The 23362-nt window shown below is 37.3% G+C and overlaps 2 protein-coding genes across 2 annotated transcripts in view; one reads left to right on the forward strand and one right to left on the reverse strand.

The window, feature by feature from the left end:
• Nucleotides 1–81: 81 nt before the first annotated feature.
• On the reverse strand, nucleotides 82–3987 carry LOC100181925 (DNA repair protein RAD51 homolog 4-like). Its single transcript, XM_002128190.4, has 7 exons — nucleotides 3849–3987; nucleotides 3580–3641; nucleotides 2672–2872; nucleotides 2288–2400; nucleotides 1792–2000; nucleotides 1186–1296; nucleotides 82–439 (listed from the first exon to the last, which is right to left on the reverse strand). Exons 1-7 carry the CDS (start codon nucleotides 3928–3930, stop codon nucleotides 231–233), a joined length of 987 nt encoding a protein of 328 aa, XP_002128226.1. The 5' UTR covers nucleotides 3931–3987; the 3' UTR covers nucleotides 82–230.
• Nucleotides 3988–6576: 2589 nt separating this feature from the next.
• LOC100178078 overlaps nucleotides 6577–23362 on the forward strand; it is a 32465-nt gene continuing 15679 nt past the window's right edge. The window contains exons 1-11 of the mRNA XM_002123626.4: nucleotides 6577–6801; nucleotides 7323–7758; nucleotides 8387–8656; nucleotides 13128–13290; nucleotides 15664–15751; nucleotides 16171–16405; nucleotides 16851–17020; nucleotides 17551–17731; nucleotides 19043–19181; nucleotides 20730–20903; nucleotides 21458–21656. Of these exons, the coding sequence (XP_002123662.2) occupies nucleotides 6687–6801; nucleotides 7323–7758; nucleotides 8387–8656; nucleotides 13128–13290; nucleotides 15664–15751; nucleotides 16171–16405; nucleotides 16851–17020; nucleotides 17551–17731; nucleotides 19043–19181; nucleotides 20730–20903; nucleotides 21458–21656 (2170 nt within the window). The 5' untranslated portion in view covers nucleotides 6577–6686. The remainder of the gene's footprint in view (nucleotides 6802–7322; nucleotides 7759–8386; nucleotides 8657–13127; nucleotides 13291–15663; nucleotides 15752–16170; nucleotides 16406–16850; nucleotides 17021–17550; nucleotides 17732–19042; nucleotides 19182–20729; nucleotides 20904–21457; nucleotides 21657–23362) is intronic.

The raw sequence follows: 23362 nt of genomic DNA on the forward strand, positions 1-23362 counted from the left end.
TAACCCGTATGATAACGACTGTCGTTTTCCGGCCACGCAGGATAAAGCAAGTTACATTCATACATTCAAGCAAATATTTTACATTCTTTATTTGTATATCATGTCATATATGAGATAAATAACAGTTTAATGTAAAGACAAGACTTGTTGCTCGTCAACTAAAGCAAGAACATAATGTGAACAATATATTAGTTTATAAAGGTAATGATAATACAGAAAAATGTTTATTTTCAACTTGGCTTTTCTGACTCAATACCAGATGATGTAATAACACATGATGTAGCTCTATAGCCACATCGTGTGGACTTTGTAAGTCTAGCAAGTATTTTATTCACACCCACATGGTGGAGACAAGGAGCAATATGTGGTTGTAGTTGTACTCGAACACTTGGAACAAACGTCCAGACCCTACCAAGTGCTGGTTTGCGACTGAACTGACCTGTGATATAACAACTGCAAATAATCACCAATAAAGGTAACATATAGTAGGGTGGGGAAAGATGGGACAACTTTTCTTTTGGTTTTCTCTTTCCATTTGGTAGTAAAAGAACATTTAATGAATTATAAAACCGTATCCTTCCGACTTCCACAGACTGCTGTTAATTGTTTAAAACACGATCAGGCTATTTGGAAATTATGTATTAAAGGTGTCCCATCTTGCCCCACCCTACTATACATGGTAACTCGTAAGCTGGCACGAGGTGTTAAACCCATGTTATAACGACTGTCATTTTCCGGCCAGGTGAGGATAAAGTAAGTTACATTTATACATACACACAATTATATAAGACAATACAAAGACATTATGACAACATACATGTAACCGTATAGGACAGTCAGTTACTAAGTGATTTGCTCATTGCTGCATGCAAGATTTATTGTAATTGTAATAAGTAAGCCACAATTTGTTCCAAACATGCCTTAACAATGTATGGCAATTTTGCATGCTTTTTGCACACCACATAAAAAAATATATTTTCTAAAAATGTTCAATGCACACTATGCATGCTTTTTGCACACCACAAGCACTGTCGGTAGATTCATATTGAATTCTAAAATGTCATAGTGCGCGCAGAACATTTTTAGAAAATATCTTTTTTTTCATTTGATTCTACATACATATTCCAGATTTTGGCTATGCAGCCTTCCATGATATTTAGAATTTGTAGTCAGTATTTTACAGACCTGTTTTATCCTGAGGCCCAGTTACCATGTCATTTGTGATGACAACAGCTAGAGCAAAGTCTTTAGCAAGAGCATTCAGTTGTCGACCAATGCTTTGTAGAGATGCCATGCCTGCGTTACATAAGGTAAGTATGAGGTGCACACCTAGATATATATTAGTGTGAAATAACATGTATAAATTTAAACAAAATTTAATATTCAATTAAACCGACATACATACTTTCTTGTGTTCAATTTTAACTTAATATGGAAAAGTAACTTTAATATGAAGTGAAAACCTATATACATATTAGTTTATTTTATCTGGCTTGTACTAAAACTAATTGATGAGAAGCAACATGGGATGAAACGCCAAACAAAATCGTTTGGTGTAGACTGCTAGTTTTAATATATAATGCCAAAAGTGAAAGGAGCAGCCAAACTAAACAACCAATGATCCATAACATAATAGTTTATAAATAGTGTCGTATTATTTGAATAAAAAGGTTTCCTAAGCGGGCATGAGGTGTATAAAACAAATCACCTGTGTTACAACGGCTGCATTTCCCCCCCGAGGATAAAGCAAGTTACAATTATTTATTCAATTATTTTGTACAAAGTTCCCACCTTCCACGAAGGTCCCGTTATAAAGGACAGTTGAAAGTAATGAAGTCACTGAATCAATGATCACAACTTTTAGGGATGAGAAAAAAGTTTCGTCTTGTGCCGACATTTTACGCCGTACAAGATCAAGTGTTTCACGAAGTTCTGAAACTTCAAAACATCGCGAGACTCGGATTCGAGATAATGTTGCTGATGTATTGTGGGAAGAAAATCTATGACGAGAATTGTCAATGTAAGAAAAGTTATTTTTAGAGAATAAAATGCACTATTTTATAGAAAAAAGTGCTGCATTTTTATCTAAAAAACTTTTATTAAAATTGTTCTGTAATTTTGTATGTATTCTGGTTTTACCCTTTTTTGGGTTTAACTTTTGCATCTGATGTAACATTAAGGATTGCAAGACCTTTTCTGCATGCTCACAATCCAATGTTCAAACCAAAGTATACAAAGTAAACTACTTTAACAAAGTGACGAACCCTCATGTGTTAACTCTATTCACCTTTTCTTAAATATTTCTCCCACCCTTACAGCAGAGAAACCACCAGCCGTATCGATGTAAATCACGTTCTGATCGAATGAAGCCGCCACGTTGACCGCAAATGTTTCACACAGCTGTAAATATAAGTGGTGGGTAGTTTACAAAGGAAATTAATTTTGTACTTTTAGTACTAAAATAAGCGAAAACACAATTTGTTAGTAAAAAACTCAAAGTTATGTGATCAAAGTTAAAACTCATGCTGGCGACCCACATTAGTGTTAGTATAATAATTAATAACCATAGTTTTAAAACCACTTTCAATCTAATTACTTAATAAACTTGGTAATAATACAAGTAGATTCATTCACAACAGTTTGAGAATTATTACTGCAACAAGTTAAACACCTGTGTCTTTCCAGATGAAGACGGCCCAACGATCTCTGTTACTTCCCCCGTGTAGATCCCCGCATCCAGAAGATCATCGAGACTCTCGCATCCAGTTGGGAGGACAGCGAGCGTGCCCATCGTCTCGTGGAAGAGGTCGAGTCCGTTGACAGGGAAGGAGGAATATTGAGCGAGGAGAACGCGACGGATTGACATAACTTTCTAACAAGTAACTAAACTTAGCTCTTATAAATAGGTTGTTGAAGCCAGGTGTATTGATTGTTTTTGTAAAATTAGTGAAATCAAAATAGTTAAAACAGCAAAAAGATAAAAATTAACAGCAAAATAAGTTGTTAAAACACACTATATAAAAACTTCTGAAAGAAAATGTGTCAAATAAAAGTGTGGCTGCTAAAGGGGCATTGCTTCATTAAACACATCCAGGATAACTATTTAAAATATGATCTTTTGTTTTATTAAATATATTTGTGTAACCTCTGAACAGTTACTGTTTGAATAGAAAGAGAGAATTAGCATTAGCCAATAGCTAAACAATTAATCTTGACTCAAGAATATTCCTCTATAATGCATAACATATATCCAGTCTGCAAAGTATGGCAGTTCCTGACGAGATCTCGCGCGTGCAAGACGGTTATTTTTCGCGTTCGCGCGTGCTATCATTAAAAATCTGCGTGCAAAGCATGTACATTTTCAAGCCACGTTAGGAAATCTTACTTAATTTAATCCTTTTTTTTTCTTTGTTTAATTAATTGGCGTGCGTAGGACAAATTGTGGCGTGCATAACCGAAAGTCTGTAAAAAAATCGCGCGTGCACCTGCCATACTCTGCAGTCTGGACATATATAAAGAATAAAATATTTTAGGCAGAAATATCAGATGAAGTCCTATGGGCCAATGAATATATATTACCTTATATGGGATTCCACACATCGCAGTTATTCTTTCAGGATCAATTGCCACAAAATCAAGAACTGGAAGAACAGATGGTGTGATTAGCAAATGTTGTGTGAAAACTAAAAATTCTTAGTGCTAGGAAAAAATTCTCTCCCTACATTTACCGCTACCGCTAAACATAACAACCAACCACTAACTTCTGTCCTCTAACACTTTCCACCGACCTAATCTGTAACGTACCCTACGATTCTCCACTAGAACGATTTTTTATATAAATTACATACCTTCTTTTATTCCTTTGCTTTCCAGTTTAACGATAACATCCTGGGTTAATGCCGGGCACAAACCAGCGAGTAGAGAAGGCATAATTTAGATATACAGGTTCATATTGAATAAGTTAATCTTACATTGTATAATAAATAAACGAAATCGTTATCTCTAAAATTTTGGCGCCAAATTTTATTTTGCTGTCGGGGAATTCCCAGGAAAACAACCAAAATAGACATCGCGGTTTTATAAAGTAGTTCCAAAAGTGCAGTTCGCTATTTGTAACAGCGAAAAATCGCTTAATTTGGTTAGCGTTTGGAAGTGCATTACGAATTTTACAGATACAGTGCAACATAGGCAATAAAAATCCACAACAAAATCAGTATAAATGTCTTTTAATAAATTAGGTAATTTAGGCAGCTTTTTGTGAATGGTTTCGTTTATCTTTATTAGACACTGAGGGATCAGCTAATTAATTTGGTGTGTTACGTCACAGCTTAATGACAAAATAAGCTATTTTTACACAACTTCATAACAATTGGCTCTCTTTAAAACATTACCAACAATATGACAGATGCTTCTAAAAATACTGAAGAAGCTACAAAGTTGCTGAAACAGCTAATTTAATTACCGTTTTACATAAGCTCAAATGCGATTAAGGCGAATTAAAACAGAAAGATAATCGGTTCCACCGTTTTGGTGAAGTTTCGTTATTTTTAGCGAAGTAATGACGTAATTTCGCGCAAAGAGAAAGGGAGTAAAGTGAAATGAAGCTGCCAGCTCGATCATCACAAATAGGTTGCCATCACTTTTGTCTGGTGGCAATTCATTCCTCCCTACGAGGCGGCACCTCATGCTGTGCATACGCAGAGTGAGTCACTGATGTCCCGCCGTATGTTTCGAACCGAACATCGTGCCCATCAATCAGCATTTCAAGTTCCAGTTGAACTTTCTCCTTGGGTTTGGCTGGGAACGGGTTAGGGCCAGAGTTAGAGCATACTATACAGAGGAGTGCATTGGAATTTTTAGCAGGAAACCTTGGCAAACCTCCGTGAGGATATTGTACTGTGGGTCAGATTTCAGACGTTTATTGAGGAGTGTTACATAAATCGGTTATTTTAAATGCTTCGTTCATACTCCAGCAATTTTCTAATAAATCAAGATGTGATGTAAGGTGAAGATAAGAGATTTCGGATCAAGGCTTTAAAACGGACACGGTGGATTAGATTAAAATACTTTGCGAAGTAATGGGCACGAACGTGACGATTGTATAGTAGGTCACTGTGCCTGAGTGTAGTTCAATAATTAAGATAAGCGGAAGGGAAAATATGAAATGATAGAAACTTAGATCAAAATCCAACTTCAACAGAACTGTATATATTTCTTCAACTTGCAAAGGCAAATTTGCAAGAGCGGCAGTACTGAAAACTAGAAACATTTTACATTCGAAACGCGATTTTACGGTAGCCAGCCGTTTGACTTTTATGTTTTGTTTGTTACGGAATTAGATTTAAAATTGATATGATTACAAAATAAGTTGTAATATTAAGCCAAACGTCATCTCTTATTTAACATTACTTACGTGGTAATTAAATTTAAGATAGTAATACAGTTAATATGTTATCCATGCAAAATATTAAATGATTAAAACTAACTCTACTGTTCTTATAACTCATGACGTCACCAAAAATCGTCGCCTTTTAGTTAATGCGGCTTTGATAGAATAATAAACAATAAGCACAGTTTGCCCGAAGCGCAGAGCGCGCGAGGCGGACTTGTTTATGGTTCCCTGCTCCGTCTCACAAGAAGGGACAAGGCTTTGGGAGGTTGTAGCGAAGCAGTCAATGTTTGTCAGTACAGGCCTTTGGTAATATGGGAGTTCCAACTTTGATCATTCAGCGAAAAGCAGACGGCGAGTTTATAGTAAAGGTTTATAGGCGGCCGCGTTTTTCAAATAATGTAATTTTGTTTCCAGAGAGTTAAGTATTTGGGACAGTCGGTTGATCAATATAATATTATTTAAATATGTGTTTCAGTTTCCTTTACTTAAAGGAGTTGGTTAATATGCTACGTGTGTATCTTGTGTATGTGTCTTGGGTTCCAAACCGTGGTATTATAGTGTGTAAACTTGTGTTTTAGGTTGTAAGGTGTCGTTAAAGATGTTGAATTATATGTTAAATGTAATGTATGTGTGTGCTAGCCGCTCAGACAAATCTGGATATAAGGATTACGATTTAGCAAATTGGCACGTGCGGAAATTTGTGCGGAGCGAAAAAATGCGTAGTCTCGGTAGTAGCGCAACTAGGCAGTTCTTCGCCGTTGTCTCTCGTGAACATCGTGGCTGGTGGTCTTCTTTTTGCGGGATGTCGACGTGCCTAATGCCGCCAGGCTGAGTTTGATCTCCCGAGAGCAGATTTTGCTTTTTCCCGCTGACGATTGATAGATGGACGTCGAATATGAGGTCTGTTTAGTGATCCAACAGTCGCGCTTTATGCTCAGGCTCACAGTTCCTTACATTCCTTCTCGTGTTGTATTCGGTGGTTTTCCTGCGGCTAAACGTGAGCTTATAAAGCAAGGTTTTAGTGTATTAGCTTATTCGTGAAGAACCGTACAGTCCCTAGAGTAGCTTGTAGTGGGCTATGCTTGTATCAGCACCGACATAAAGTAACGTCTAAAGGTTACTAAGTTAAGATATATCAGGCATAGTTAGTACTAAAGACCTATTTTGTTAAGGCCAAGAAAAATTAAATTATATTATTTTTTAGTTCACAGGCTATGTTCGCCTGAAATGGCAAAAACGCATTGAACGGAACTTAGTATATACTATACCACAGTAACAGGATACCAAGCCCATAATGTTACGACTGAAACAACTTGGGCATATCGGACGCTTACAACTTAAAACATTGCCGTTTACAATTTACGTGATCTGCTGCATTTTCATGGGGACGACCGAACCTTCGTTGTCAGGTTAACATTTATTTGTTTCGTTAAGATTTAACACAAAAGTTTGTTTATGGCTTCGTGTTGTAGCAGCCCCAATGTTATGTTCAGTCTACCTTTTTAAAACAGCCTCAGTGCTTTTTTGAAAGTTGTGCATTGTTGTGCTGATGGTCATCATGTTAGTTAATTTTTAAATGCAGTTTTGTATCACACAACATTTTTATAGATGATTCATTCTACATTTTAAAGGGAACTGACTGGATAATTAATTACCAATAAGGGGACTTAGCTTGCTAATAACCTAAAATCTGCATGGTTGCTCTGTCAAACCCGCTTTTTAAAACCAACTTTATGTTGAATCTTGAAACCTCCTGTCTAACTGTACAGGACTGAAACGTAGTGTAGAACAAAACGGGTATAAATATTATTCTTAAGCCTTGTCAGAACTAAGTGTCTTATGCCACATGCTGTGCAACCAAACCTGTACATCGTCGACTTGTTAAAGACATGTGCGTGCTAGGAATTTGTTTAAGTTGTTTTTACCGCAGGCTCAAGTAATCACGGCGGCAACTTCGTAGCTGTGGTGTCCACCATGTATGACAACGTTGATTACGTCGATCTAATGAAGAAACAAAACCAAATCGATGAAAGCATCTTCGATAGCGACCACACCCATAAACTGAACCACACAAGCGCCGGATTCAATCTGCTTTGGATCATTTCGTCTCGGATGAAAATGGGAAGAAATCCGAAAAAATCCGAAGTTTTACGAAGAAGCAACGCAACGGAAGGCGAAGTGAGCCTTCATTCAAACCTCCCGCGGAAAAGTCTCCAGTATCATCGGATCTTATTCAGTCGCCCAACACCCAGTACACCACCAGCACCAGACACACGTAACGCTACTGTGAGGGTCAACAAAGTGATCACTGGCAGCCACATTGGATTTGAACTTGAATTTAAAGTCGATGAACACTCCGGGAGTGGGTACGTTAATTCTGTTCTATATTGTATTCTATATGGACGAGGTCCAAAACCATGCCACAGGGCATGGGGTTTAGGCCAGTGTTTGATTATTTCCCTTAATGTAGTTATAATTCGTTATTGATAATATTCAACAAGGTGAGATACTGTTACGAGGTAGGCCGGGGCAGATTTTGGCTTGAAACATCTCATCCCCCAGTGTTAAATTTATTAATTCTGACCCTGACTCGTATGAAATAACTTGAACATTACGCTCTTCGTCCCTTTGAATATGATGCTGTGTAACATCATGTTAAATACCCAAGTTCGTAATACCTTTAGATACAAAAACGTAAAGTAAAATGGAAACATAAAGTTACAAAAACGTAACGGTTATAAATAGTAGCCGTTACACCTACGATTTGAATACAATAACATCTTATGCGCTGTTGTGTAGATATGAATATTAAGTGGCCTATTTTTAAGAATTAGAAACATGAAAGCATTATGTGAGTCACACCCGCTAAACCGTAAACTATGACTTAATTGCAATTGTTAATAGGTTATCTACTCATGAGTAGCACGGTGTGGTTTGTATACGAGTGTCTAAGAATACCTTGCGAACTAATTATGCTCTTCTCGCGTTTCCCAGGTATTTAATTACCGGGCGATCTCTTGACAATGTCCGGAAAAAGGAAGACCCTTTGCCCCGGGAAGACGAGATCAATTCTACATCTGATTGGAGATCGAATTCAACATCCAACTCGAGAGGAGTTTCGTCTTCTTGGTTTGGTTTGTTCTCCGAGGTCAACGGGACCAACATGACACTTAAGTTGGAATACAGAAACGTTGAATGGCGAGGACGAAGAAAGTTTGTGGTTCCGATCGAAGGAGCAGAGTTTAAGATCGGCGACTGGCACAGGTAGGACATATACGCCTTTGCTGATCGTTTTGCTAATTTTTATATTAGGTTGGGGTAAGGTGGTACATGCTTTCATTATTAAACAAAGAACATTTACAAAAGAACATAGAAAGAATATAGAAAGTTTCACCTAATAATGCAACACAACTCAATATATATAGTAGGTTGGGGTAAAATGAAACATGTTTTCATTCTCTTTTATCGCCTTTTTGGTAGAAAGCATATCTACAGAGTTTTTCTCACGACTATAAAAGAGCGTTGTTAGTTATTAAAATTACTATTAGGAAACATGAGATGATATGTTCTAACGGTATTCATTGTATAGTAGCGTGGGGTATATGGGATACATTTTCATTCTATTCCCTCGTCCCGTTTGATAGTAAACAAAGAAAATTCAAAGGAATTATTAAACCGTATCCTCACGACTCCCTTAGACCGATGTTAATTGTTTAAAACACGGTTAAGATACTTAGATATTATGTGCTAAAGGTGTCCCCGGCACCCAATACTATATAAAAATATATTTTGATTTTTGCCGCGTTTTGTCGACTTTAAAGTTTTTAATCTCGCGACTTGTCTGCTTAGTGTTACAAGACCGGCAATTGATTCTAAAAATTATTTGTTTTATTGTAACATAATGACATATAGAATCAAATGTAGCTAAACGTACATTTGTTGCATTTAGTCAGCCGTGAATGACAATATATTTTAGTGGGCCATGAGTCAATCTAAGTGTAGTCGTTCGATATTTGTAGCATGGTAATATGTGATTTATAGTCTGTATTAGTAAAGTGTGGATACGTATATATAAGATGTATTTTGTCCAAGTGGAGCAATTGAACACGCATATGGTGACGAGTGACACGCAGTCGTTAATGTCGCTTTGTGTTTTTTTTTAATTTTCGATGTTTTACATATAATATAGTACAGGGGGGGGGGGGAGATGGGACACCTTTAACACATATAATATCCAAATAGCCTGATCGTTTAAAACAATTAACAAGTAAACAAAGACTGTTTACACATTTCTATTTTATTTTTATTATTTATATATGAATCAAAATATTGAGCTAAAATAACTGCACATTTTTTGTTTATCCCTTTGATTACAATAACAAGGATTTATATTGAATTAAGACATCGAAGAATTAACAGCAAAACAACATTCGGTATAAAATTCTAAACAGAAAAATAAACAGTTAATTATATTCAAATCGTGCTTAATTTCTCAAATTCCGTATCACTCCACAATCCATCACTGAGGTCATATATAGGCCGTTGCGTCTGCTTGTTTATTGGCAGCGTAACACCGAGAGCCGACTGGCGTTCGAATCACTTCCTGTGCTTTAAAGAGCAAACCTTAAAAAGCGATAATTTCGTCTCTTCCGTAACTTAGTTTATGACGTATGGCGAGTAAAGTAATCGCCCGTGGGTAAAATTGAGCTTTGCCTACAATATTATAGTTTAAATCCGTCGCACTTAATTATTGCAATATGAAAGGGTATGCTGTAATTAAACTTACACCACTGTATGGTAGTAAGTTCTCATTTTGTCAGCACCAGCCATTTTTTTACGAATTAATTAACTATTCAAAAAAAATATATTTGAATTATTTTGAACCTGTTTTTGTACAATAGTTATTGTAAAAACGCCCTTTCTGTCAAATATAATATAATGCCAAATCATCATTAGGCATAAATACGTCGCCGAAATAACGGCTCGCAAAATTATACTCCAAAAAAGCTTTGATTCAACTCTGTTTTTATTTTACATCGTAAAAACAAAATTATAAAAAACACTTTTTCATTTTTTGTTTCGTGTTTCTAAAACATTCATCGCCAATTTTTCCGATTAGTTTTAGGCAGTGTTTCCCAACTATTTTTGTCCCGTTTTTAAAACTACAGCACAATTTGTTGTAGGTGACGACAAATAACTTTAAACCGCATTTTACTTTACCTACGTGTACCACAGTTTAACAGCTACAGGTTTAATGTATACGATACCTATAAATTCGATTTTATAATTATATTTCGTTAAAAAATAAAGTTTTACATTGGTTCTACTCGCTGACCGTTTTTTTTGAAGAATGATTCGTACCGTTTACATTTTATACGCCTAGGACCCTTTACCGCCTATGTATAGCAATACGCGTAGTATAATTTAAACCAATGCTTTCGATTTTCTTTTAATTCAATAATCCCCATGACCGGATGCTTATATGACCGGTGACCTTTAACCTTTTGTTCCGCACCACCGCGCACGCATCAGCGGCATCGTCGGCCAAGCTGTCCGCACACTTCTGTTGCTCTTATCTATCCCCCCGGCTCTCTGTATTAAGGACCACCGTGCCTGCTGATTGATGGTGCGGGGAAATGCCTTTGACTCCTTGGTAAGCTCGCCAAAGCACGTTGTAATTCGAAATCCGAATAACACACCAGATGTGTAGGGTGAAGCGGAGATCTTACTCGAGCCCCTTTTTTACCGCAGAAGAATGTTGCGAATTTTTCTTTTTAGGGAATCGGACAGACCGCGCCTTCTGTATGGGTCCGGGCTTAATCCTCTAGATATTTATAAATGTTATTGATAAAAATAAACTGGTATTCGCCGCCAGCAGCTTTGGGCTAGTTTGGCCCCGTAATTATAATGTAGGCACCGAAGCGTTGCGGACACAATACGGGTTTATCGCTTATTTTTGAAGCGAACAGACGAAAACTTATGGAACAAATCCTTATTAAGTAATCGCATCAATGAGGTACAATGAACAGACTGCTTAGATTATCCGTGGTCTCTGTACTTATCATACAGTACCAAACATTCTAAATAAGCCTAGATTTTTACCTGTTTGTAACGAATCGGTAAACTCCGTCGCCGACTCCTGGTTAGAACCTTTTAAACATTGGTTCAATTACGTAAATATTGATCGGTCTTGATGACGCAGTGAAGACATATTAATTTGAACAACAAAACAATATCAATTTTTGGTCGTAAAAAAAACATATTTTGTAAATTTTACTTTTTAAACTGCAGCAGTCCCGCCTTTTACTCGCAAAGTTCTCCCGTGTGGTACGACAACAAATTGTTAATACCTAGAATCACAATTAGGTTAAACATACACGATTTAACTTTTTAATGCGGCTTACAATAACATGTATGTGATACGAAGACTCTGTAAGACACGTAAACTGCTACACAAGCATGTGAGTTTGGTCGCCTCTGTGTACTCGTGTTATGCATGAACTTCATGCAGGATTGCAATTCAGTGAGAAACAAACAAACTTTCCCACAACCTCTTCCGGGCCGAGGCCAAGCAACACTCGTGACGTGTACGTGATCGATGGAGCATTTGTAGTGAGAGCAAACTTAACCTGAGTTTCTGGAGCAGAAATTTAAAACCATTTAAATCGAACCTTTTACCATTCCCGCTACATTCAGATTTAAAGCGGAATTTATGTGCAATTACCGTTGGTTTGCTGAAAAGAAAAATTATGGTCAATTTGAAATTAACTATGTTTACTGAGATTAACGTTCTAACATATAATTGATGCTGTGTGTGTAATTGAAGGTGTTATTTTGTCATTACATCGCGTTTAAGTGATTTATAATCACGTTATCAGTCTTACATTCCATGCGAAGCTGTTTATTCCGGTTTGGACAGCTTTTAAGGATCACTGTGCCCTATTTAAGGTATAGTTTCGACGGCGCACCCTTATATCGTTATGTAAAAAGCGTGAAAAATTATTTCAAGTATGATTTATCGCAACCTTTTGAACCCGATTACGATATTATTAGTATTCGCTCCTGAGGTACGAACATGAATTTGCGAGTCGTTAAATTTGTTTCTATAATTGACGTTTTGTCATTGGGAACGTAGTATTTCAAACGGTCTAAAGAATCTAGCCGTTCGACCCGTTTCGAAGTGATAAAGATCTATTGACTGCAGAAGGTTCGTTCGGGCAGCAAGTGGCGTGCAAGGCGATTTATTCAGCTTGTGAGTTGACCGAGCTAGGACGATTACTTTGAACAGTAAATTCCAACATGTGAGCCGCCTGATCAGATTACTCGTTGTATTCCAGCGGCTTACAGTGATATATAGTAATGTGGTGTAAGATGGATACCGCTGCCACTCACTAGTCCATATATTTAACAATCCTATATATGGGATATAACGTACTAACGATAATGTGTACCAATTAACAACGATATGTTAGCGTCCTAAGGATACGGTTATATAATTCTGTAAATATTATTTGTTTACTACCAAACGATGCGATAAAAGAGAATGAAAACACAAGCCATCTTATCTAACCTACTATAGCATAAGCAGTGTTTAGTTTTACCTGTATAGATTCCACACCTTTGATATTTTTTCAGGTTTTGTTTTAATGAAAATATGAGAGAAAAGTAACAAGAACCATCTGACCCCAACCTACAATATACAATATTTAAATCTATATTTCATGTTCTCTTTCAGATTGGCAGTGCACATCGGGTTCGACAACAACGTTATAGAATACTGGGCAAACTGTAGTCACGTGACGGTCGTTCCGGTTCGTCGCAACCGTACGTCATCTGGTATCCAGTTCAAACGTTTTCGGCTTTTAGACCACGGGGATATCGTGAAAGTGCCGGTTAAAGTAAGTTTATATTAGTAGAGTTAAACTTGTGCGGGGTTTAGGTTTTCTGCAATGTTAGGTTAGGGATACGTGGTAACTCTAAAAGGAACAATGTAAATAAATGAATGTAACTTATTTATCCTCGCGTGGCGGGGCAACGATAACCGTTATACCATGGTTGTGCTATTTCATACACCTTGTGCCCGCTTACTAATTATCACATAAACACAAAATGCTTCTTTCTTGGTCTATAAATTTATTTTTAAAGCCCAATATTCGATATCATGATACACACTGCGACAATCGTTGGCACAGACGAGTACTGTGGGGTAAGATGGATACCGTAGCGCACAATTATTTTCCCATATTCCCTAATCGTGTTTTAACAATTAAGAACGTTTTTTTAGAGTCGCGAGAATAACGGTTATATTATTCTGTGAATATTCTTTGTTCACTACCAAATAATACGAAAAAATAGAAAAAACATGGACCATCTTACCCCAACCAACTACATACTTGTATTTCACCGAATAATTACTTTAAAACAAAATTTACATTAGTTCTTACAAATAAAATAATACCTTTTCTCTAAAACATATGGTAGGGTGGGGTAAGATGGGACACCTTTTTATTTAATTTTCCCGTCCCATTTGGTAGTAAACAAAAGACACTCAAAAAATTATAAATTGTTTAAAACACGATCAGGATATTTGGATATTATGTGCTAAATGTGTCCCTTCTTCCCCCGCCCTACTATATAAAATGTTTAAAACACATTTTAAAAGTGATACACGTAAAACAGTAGTCTTTCTGTGCCTTCATGTGGTTTGCCTTTGTAAATACAGGCAGGTCATGCCCTTGCAAAGTTATATTACCGACTTAAACCCTAAACCTGTCAATATCATTCATATTAATGTGAAAATGTCGTGCCAATGCATTTGTTGGTATTGCAAGCAAATGGTTGTATTCTATAAACTACCCAGCGGTTATGAACGCATAATAGTGTGTAACAATGAATAACTGTGTGTAACAATGAAACGATGACGTTTATATTTATTCGACTTGTTTATGCCAGAATTACCAAGTTATGTCATGGCTGGATTCTGATTAATCCACGCTGACTAGCACGCCCTAGAGCGCATAGGTTTTAAACAACAGTCCCCTATCTGTTACAGCCAACCAGAGGCAAGTATATGTAATCAGCCGGTTCAAAAATGTCAATTAGCAAAACCAAGTAATTTTGTCCACTCCTCAAATAATACATGCTTTGTTAAAAGACCTTCGCGCCCAACATCGTTGTTAATGAGAAAATACTCGCGATAATAAAGAGCGCTTAGATTAAGGATTACACATGTGTGATTTGTGTATACGTTTGTGGTTTGCGCCAATATTAAACCCACTTTCTCACACTGTACATTTATATCATTACGTAAACTGGCCTATGGTTAACAACAATGGTTCTGAATCAAATTAGCCAATACACTATTCCATCATTTTAGCATACGTAATTAAGCTCAAATAATATAAATTAAAAAGGTATAGTGGGGTAGGGAAGATGGGACATCATTTCACTCTATTTTCTCGCTCCATTTGATGTTTACAAAGAAAGTTCAAAAAATTATAAAACCTTATCCTCACAACTCTCATAGACTGTTGGTAATTGTTTAAAACACAATTCGGATATTTGAATATAATGTATAGCCGCTAAAAATGATAGAAAACGGCTGGGTTAGATGGTTGAATCCAGCAACCCGCCCAATGAAATGTATTGTTCACCAACTAAGAGATATAAATACATAAGGTGTTAAAATTAATTCATCACTTTGGCAATTCGTGGCGTTTTTATCTTTTCCAAGTTGAACTTATAAGCCATCAAAATTATGTGGTGATGGGGAAGTAATGGGGCGCGGTAAGTAAATCTTTAACCGATGAATTTTATCTTTGTAAAGCGATTAGATCATGGTGTACTTTCAGTTTAAAAAAACTAGCAGCAGAAACCACAAATTTGAAAATGAACCGCAAATTTATGAAGCACATTACGAAAGATGATAAAATATTGCAGTACTACAGCATGCCACACAAGTATTAGACCAAAGGCGTGCGTGAACCCTTTAACCAATTGGAGCATCGAGGTGCTAGGCTATTAATTATGCGGTTCGTTATTACCCCCTGGAATGTTAAGTACTGTTATGGGTATAGCGGCGAAAAGTAGCGAAGTTTTGCCCGCTCTGCTGGGGCGGATCGTTTTTCCACGCGGGGTAACTTTAATCTTTTTGGCGCTTTGGTTCTTAGATCTGTGCGCCCACCTGCGCGTGTATGCATAGCACTAATCTAATTAACTCTGCGCGCCTCCGTTGATCTCAATTTAGCTTAACTTTCATTTGCTATTTTCAGGTGGCCTTTCGAACCGTTGTGGTAACTGACGGCCAGAAAGAATCTCTCCCGAAACAATGTCTTTCTCATTCACCTTCCACAGCTGCAGGTTTGTGTGGAGTATTGAAACGCTAGAACAAACACAGCTAAAACAATTTATCGAAACGTGTTGACAATGTTGTGTATGTCGGGCAGTAATTCGTCAATGATATGCTGGTCAGCTGTTTACTATTACCGCTCAAATAATTACAAGTGCAAACACCAGCCTGCTTACATAACACAAACTTTATTTATCTCTTTGAAACCGTTAATGGGGGCAGTAGATAGGCTAAGATGATTTTGTTTTCATTAATTCATTCCCCTTTATCGTCCTATTTGATGGTCAAAAACACACAAAATTATATATCCGTATCCTCACGACTCTGAAAAAGCGTTGTTAATTGTTAAAAACAGGATAAGAAAATACGAAATAATATGTGCTAACGGTATCCGTCTTACCCCACAGTAATATGCACTAATTTAATGTAGGAGCTTGTCCTGGAGGCCGAGTGTTTATGAGCTGTGGACCAAGTTGCGAACAGACTTGTGAGAATCGTTTCAGTCCTTACCATGCATGTGTGAAGTCCTGTGTTAGCGGATGTCATTGCTCAGTAGGCAAAGTATTAAATGATGATCAGTGCGTGCCCATTGAAGAATGCCCGTGCTCAATTGGATCGGTATTTTACAGAGCGGGAGCAAAAATGACGATAAACAATCAACTGTGGTAAGTTTTAGTGTGGGACTTTTATATCTGTTCGTTCTATAAACTTTTCGTAGAATTTTATTTTACTGTTAAATAATATGATTCCTGTTTTAAATTGTGTAATGTGAGCAGAGACGCTTTTCCTTCTTTACGCAATTAGTTGCTTTGACTTTTGAAGCTAGGAATATATTTTATATGCTATGTGCCTACCGCTATTTAATTCACAGTCAATATGATCCCAAAGCACTGCTAACTTATTCTGTTATGCTTTACATATTAAAGTAACGGCCAAACAACATCAACTGTATATTCCCACAGCTATGTACCTATCTGTTTTCAACTATCTAAAATAGGTTTGGCTTTCCTACTACTTCATAACTCACTTATAACACCACTTCATAACGCCTGTCAGATTTGGTTCACCTCATTCATACCTAACATGTTAATCCTCATGTTCGCCTTGTAGCACATGCGTGTCGGGGAAATGGGATTGCTTCGCCCTGGCCAGCCTTAACCGCTTACCAGAGGACAGGGAAGTGAGACTTGGTCATAGCACGAACCTCACATGTTCGGTATCTGGTAATCCATTGCCTAAGATATTGTGGGTAGCACCGGTGGGGGCTCGCTACAGAGTAGGTAAGTTTCAACTTATAATACACCGTGACTAAGCATAGTCAGTGGTCTATACTTGATTGGGATACTGTTTGTAAATACTGAGCGAATAATAATATTTAACTGTCATAAATTCCTATTTGAATAAGAGAATGATAATGCCATTTAGACAAAATGTATATAGTACAGTGAGGGAAGATGAGACTTCTTTTGATTCTACATTTTCATCTCATTTGATAGTAAGCAAAGAACATTCAAAGAAATATAAAACTGTTTCCTCTCGACTCCCATAGACCGTTGTTAATTGTATATAACACAATCAGAATATTGCTATATTAAAGGTGTCCCGTCTTCCCCAACCCTATTGTATCTTACAAAATACAGTTTGTTGGGTGAAATTTTGCCGGTAACGCATTTCGTAGTATTTTCATGAGCATATGATTCGAGCCAAACTAACGGAATTTATCACCATTATTATTTATCCGGTGCTGCTAACTCTTCGTAGCACTTTATTTCAAATGTCTATAATATTCAATTTACGTAATAATTAACAGTTAACCGAAACGGAAACCGAGTTTCGAGAATTTTCCTTGATAACGTGACGGCTCACGAAGCTGGAACTTACACGTGCCAAGCCTCGCGTTCTGATTGGTCGGCCAACGTCTCAGCGGTCGTCGAAGTGACGTCACGGCCTGTGATTACGTCATTGCCCAGCACTGTGAAAGTCATGCTTGGGTGAGTTGTGATGATCTTAATTTGTTGCCGTTTCGGGATTTTGTGCAGTGACCGTGTTTTGCGTGATAACATGAATTGTAATTTAAAACTGCTCGCTAAATATTGGTCGTATTGCCTACCACTCCACTTCACCCGTTTAAGTCACCGTAAATAAGGATAAACTATCGGAGCCGGAATCACGGAAGTCTAAACTTGCTTAACCTACAACATATGGACTTGAGTTAAAGACAGACGTTTCCTATATACGAATGTTTGCATCGGTCTTGATTACGTCACAGGCTACGTCATGCGCCAACAGCGTCAGTCAGCAAATGCGGTTTCACACGACAGACGTGCGGGTTATAGCTGCTGATAAACAGTCTTGTTATTCACAGCTTAAATCCCCAATTCTCCTCTTGTGTTTATTCCACTTGATAAAATCAATCACTTTTCCCAGCAATCGTCATTATGATGTTCAATCATAATCTATACACAACTTCACCGCTCTGACGTTATTTTACAATCTATAGATCGTTATTCCGTCGATATTTTACCAACACCGGATGAAGTAATAAACCGACCCAGTGTTCTTCGTCGTGTAGGCAACGGAGTACCGACGTAGCGACTATTTCGTTGTAAATTTGTTAGACAACATAAAGTTTTAAACTTATTTTCTTGGTAATGTTTTCGAAACATTGTCCAAATGTTTCCCCTTTAAAACCAAACGTAAAAAGCTTGGGTGAAATTTTAATTCTGTTTTGTTTGAAAAGCCTGGGAGCCAGTGCGCCACAGATTTTATCCGTAAGCCGTTTTACCACAATTTCTACATAGTTAGCTAGAATAACGTTGTTCCAATTAAAACAAACCGCCAAGAGATTTATTGTTGCGCACGTCTAATATCCCGTATACGTTGGGGTTTGCATTGTTTTGTGCTAAAATAGAATGCTAAATATTGCAAATAATCTAAAATTGAACAACACTAAATATTTGTTTGGTCACAAAACCTATATAGAATAAAATGTCAATGGTAAAGACACTAATACCGGTAATTGCTCCAACCAAGTGGTCGACAATGGGTAGTCCAAACTGTCAGCAATACACAGAAAAATTACGAGTATAATATCGGCAATTATACCTAAATCATTAGCTGGCACGATGTGTGTAAAACAAAACGCCCGTTATTATCGTTGCCCCACCACTTTGGGATAAGCGAGTTGCATTTATTCCTCATTACCCCTTGTCACTCTAGTTTCAGATTTTGTCTTTCAGCTTTAACCATCTTACCACAATTTTAACCCTCTTACCCCACAGTTTAACCATCTTACCCCACAGGAGCCCAATAGCATCAGTAGATTGCGTCATATCCGCTATGCCACCAGCCAAAGCAGCTTGGATGAAGGGAACCGGGAATCCTTCAAACTCAAGATTCGACACAGTGGCACCTGGTGTATTTCGCCTTACACTTGTTAATGTAAGTTATCGTCTGCCCTACTACATAATATATTAAGTTACTAATATATAATTTTTCTTGTATCTATAATGTTCGTATTTTTGTTTTTAAAATGTTTGCAATTATATATATGAATTTTGTGTATTTTTTAATCTAATATAAACAGTTCTGGACGAAGCCATATTAATTCTTTTTAATACAGGGCGGGGTATTATAAGATTTTTTGCGTCAAACAACTTTTATGTTGTTTGTTTTTGTATTATATTAAACGTGAATATGTAGTGAATTTATGCGCATTTGGCGTTTTCTGGTGTAATTCGTGGAAATAATCTATATTATAAATCTGCTTTTGCTTAAACACTACGATATTTATTTTATGGGCTATAATAGTAAACCATGTTTATCGAACAATATAAAAGCATTAGTTACATATTATAATAACAAGCAAGAGGAAAATATTTTAGGAAAAATCTGCATTTTTGAATTTTGTTTCAAGTGACGTAACTAGCCATATGACGTCATTTCGAAATAATGGACTCTATTGACTCATAAACATCATATTGCGTTCTTCGGAAAACTTGGGTTTACGAAAAATCCTGATTTCCGTTGAACTCTGAGATAAAACCGCTGTTCCGAGAAACAGACGAGGCGTTTTCCGCTTAACGGTGAAATAAGTTTATTAGACGCGAAATTTACATTTTTAGATGACCTAACCAGTCTATTACAATAGGACTTTTGTATAGAGTTAGTACACCACTACAGAGTGTCTTTGTCTGGTTATTTGTTTTGGCAATTTCCTTTCAACTCCAATCTGACTTTGTGCTTTCGCCAAATGCGAATAATTTTGGTTTTTGTTTCGTTTTCACGGGTCATGTTAGATGTTTGCCTCGTACTTTTAACCGGGTGCATATCTACCGAAACCTCCGTTCTGATTTGTAAACCTTAACCCGTGTCGTATTTAAACGACGTTTGCTTCAACGAGCCGTTCATGAAGTTATCTGTCGCATCGTTAAATAAGTCAAGGGTCTGACCTTGAATCTGCAGTTTGTGAACCGCTATAACTTTGCCAAATAGTTTTGGGAAAATACTTTATTATTTTGTTGGTTTAAAAACAAATTAACGTAAAAAAAACACTTTTGCACTTTCGCTGGTATGTTCGCGGCACACAGTTTAAAAGCCTAATCGGTATCCGGCCCCGTACAAAACCTAAAAGTCCACGCCCCTAATAGGATTTTATAACAAATTTCAAAGAATAATTACGAATTTACATTAATAAAATTCTACCTTTTACGTTCAGTATTGATAAAGTAATTAACAATCATATCGACTTGAAGAACTAAGATCCCTTGCTCTAACATACAGTAGGATGGGGGGAGATGGGACACTTTTTAACTCTTTTCTCGTCCCATTTAGTAGTAAACAAAGAACATTTAAATAAATATGAAACTATGTCCTCACGACTTTCATAGACCGTTGTTAGTTGTTTAAAACACGATCGGGATATCTGGATATTATGTGCTAAAGGTGTCCCGTCTTCCCCTGCTCTAACATATACACATGTACCACCAGGTAAAACGTAGTGATGCCGGCAAGTACAGATGTCTTGGGCTTAACAAAGTTGGTTACACCTCTAAGACAGTGATAATACTTGTTACATTGCCTGAACCAAACAGAATGGCTTTTCTTAAACCACCTCGGGATAAATACGTCAAAGCTGGGCAAACCGCAGTGTTTCCGTGCAAGGTAAGAAGTGTTGCCGAATGCAAAATGTTTTACTAAAAAAAACTAAATTACCAAATTGGGATGAAATGGTTTGTTTTTCATTTTATTTTATTGTCTTATTTGGTACCAACCAACGGAGACTTACAGAATTATATAAACAAAGACCCGCGACTCCAAAAGAACGTTATTAGTTGTTAAAACATGATTAGGAAATGTGGGATTTTATTTGCTAACTGTATTCCATCTTACCCCACAGTTCTATAGAGCAAAATGTTTAAATAACCCCAACCTTGCACTCCGTACTAAGATGTATTTGCTTTTTATTAAAATCTATTAAAATTGAAGCAACAAAATTCCATCTGTTTATTAACGAAAGATTCCACCCCTATGTATTTACATTTAGATCTGTTAAGTCTTTAAACAAAGATTGTGTAAAAAATATCAAAATATATCACATAAACATCACATAATCTAGTTACAATGATTTAAGGTTAAATATCCGGGTAAAGACTGAGTACAAAAATCTTTACTATTCTTAACGTATTTAAGTGTTTTAATGGTTGACATGCATGCAGGCTATTAACCATTCAAGTGTGACGAACATCACGTGGTTAAAAGATGGAAAACCTCTTCGTCTTGAAAGGAATCGTATCATACAACGTAGGCAGAGGTTGGTTGTAAGAAGATCGTCCAAGTCAGACACCGGGGTATACACTTGTAGAATTACGGTAGAGGATGAGACAATCCAAGCAAAAGCGAGGCTTATGCTCAAAGGTGGGGAATGCTGGATTTGTATTTATCAGTCTGCGTTCGTCCGCACTTTTGATTGATTGGTAAAAAACAGAGTTTATCGACTACTGTTTACTGTTTTGTGGGCAAGTTGTGTCGGTTTGCTATGACTGGTAGTATAGGAACTTGGGTGGTTTGGTCAAATACATGGCGCACATGTTTCCTGGCTTATCAGCGCGAACCCAAAATTGCGATTCATCACTTCGTGCTCGCCCATTGTGTATTCTACGCTGTCTACTTGTGTGGTATGACGGGTGGAAAATCGGCATTACGACGGAAGAGTTCATTCTATTCCTCCCCCGTATGAACTGTCACGTAGTATATAGGTTTTTATAGGATATCGGAACCGGTTCCAAGCGGTTTAAACTGGCTTGCGGTAGTAAGCGGCTCAATTAAAAATAACGACGAGAATCTTGACAGCCAGCAGTAAACAAAAGCCCCGCCACCTACGTGGCTGACGGAACAATGGCTGTATTATGACGTTGAAAGTGGCATATGCAGAAGTGAACTGACTCACTATAGTATCGTCCGGTGCACCTGGCCAGATGGTGACGTAGTTATTGATGCCGCGCGTGTCTTGGGTGTATTACGTCACGCTAAACGGGTCTCACCCCGAAACCGTGACATTGTTATTACAGGTTCGGGGTTCGTGGTAATCCTTGTTGCAACAAGTCAAATCTGCCATGTTAGCATCAAACAGCGTGTCGTGGGCGCGTGGGGGATATATCTATAAATAACGTGACGCATTCTATATCCGATCTTTAAATACGTTTCCTGTATCGGACCCTAGAGTTGTCGGATTAGAAAATCAACGCTGCGGGGAGGGGTAAAAAGTCTAGCTTAACCCAGGGGGAGGGTGGTGGGGGATAAAGTTCATCTGTCGACTTTTATTCCTGTGATGTCACAGAGTGTTTGCACAAACGTTCTTTCAAAGCCGCGAGGTCAGGTTACGATATCTTGACGTCATTTTCCCGCTCGATAAACTATGCTTACGTCACCTGGTACGTCATGCATCATCGCATTTAGTGAGATAAGCCGACATTGGGCGTTCGAACACCTTTCTCTTCTGCTCGTGCGTTCACCCTTCGCTATTATACACACGCCCCCTTTATACAGAGAGCTTCGAACCGATGACCTGAATGGTTTCAATTTCATAGCGTTCGTAAAACGTCCGGATTTGCAACCTGATGATGATAAATTACAACTTTTAAATATTATTGCGGATTATTTTCGATTTTTATACTGGCGCCTAAGATTTGCATAATTTGACTTTACGATACGTGTATAAACAAGCAATTACGGTTTGACATTTACGCAGTTTTAAACGGAACTTGTTGGATTTTTACTTGTAGGGCTCTAAAGTGGCGTTGTTGACTATCAAAAACACGTTTATAAAATATTCGACATTCTCCAACCATCTTACCCCACAGTACTGTACATGAATAAAGTTATATTTCATAATTTTCAAAGTTTTAAACAAAATTTAAATAGATTATTACTGCTTAAACACCGTATGGATTTCGCCGAACAAAAGGTTTAAAAACTTTTACCTAATATATCTTGGGTAAAATAACAGACAGCGTGTAAGCAGACGCCATGCTTCTGATGTCTGTTTTGACTTTGTTTTCATAACAAATGTGAACGATTTTTATGAACGAGTTGGGTCTTACCATTACATGTAAATTACACCA

The sequence above is a fragment of the Ciona intestinalis genome, chromosome 11 (genome assembly GCF_000224145.3).
Source record: "Ciona intestinalis chromosome 11, KH, whole genome shotgun sequence".
NCBI lineage: Eukaryota > Metazoa > Chordata > Ascidiacea > Phlebobranchia > Cionidae > Ciona > Ciona intestinalis.

Coding starts and splice junctions, on each gene's coding strand:
- LOC100181925 (XM_002128190.4), bottom strand. CDS start 3,930: ATGCCTTCTCTACTCGCTGGTTTGTGCCCGGCATTAACCCAGGATGTT. Junction 2,873..3,579: donor TGTGTGGAATCCCATATAAG/GTAATATATATT, acceptor GTTACTTGTTAG/AAAGTTATGTCAATCCGTCG. Junction 2,001..2,287: donor GGAGAAATATTTAAGAAAAG/GTGAATAGAGTT, acceptor TTCTCGTCATAG/ATTTTCTTCCCACAATACAT.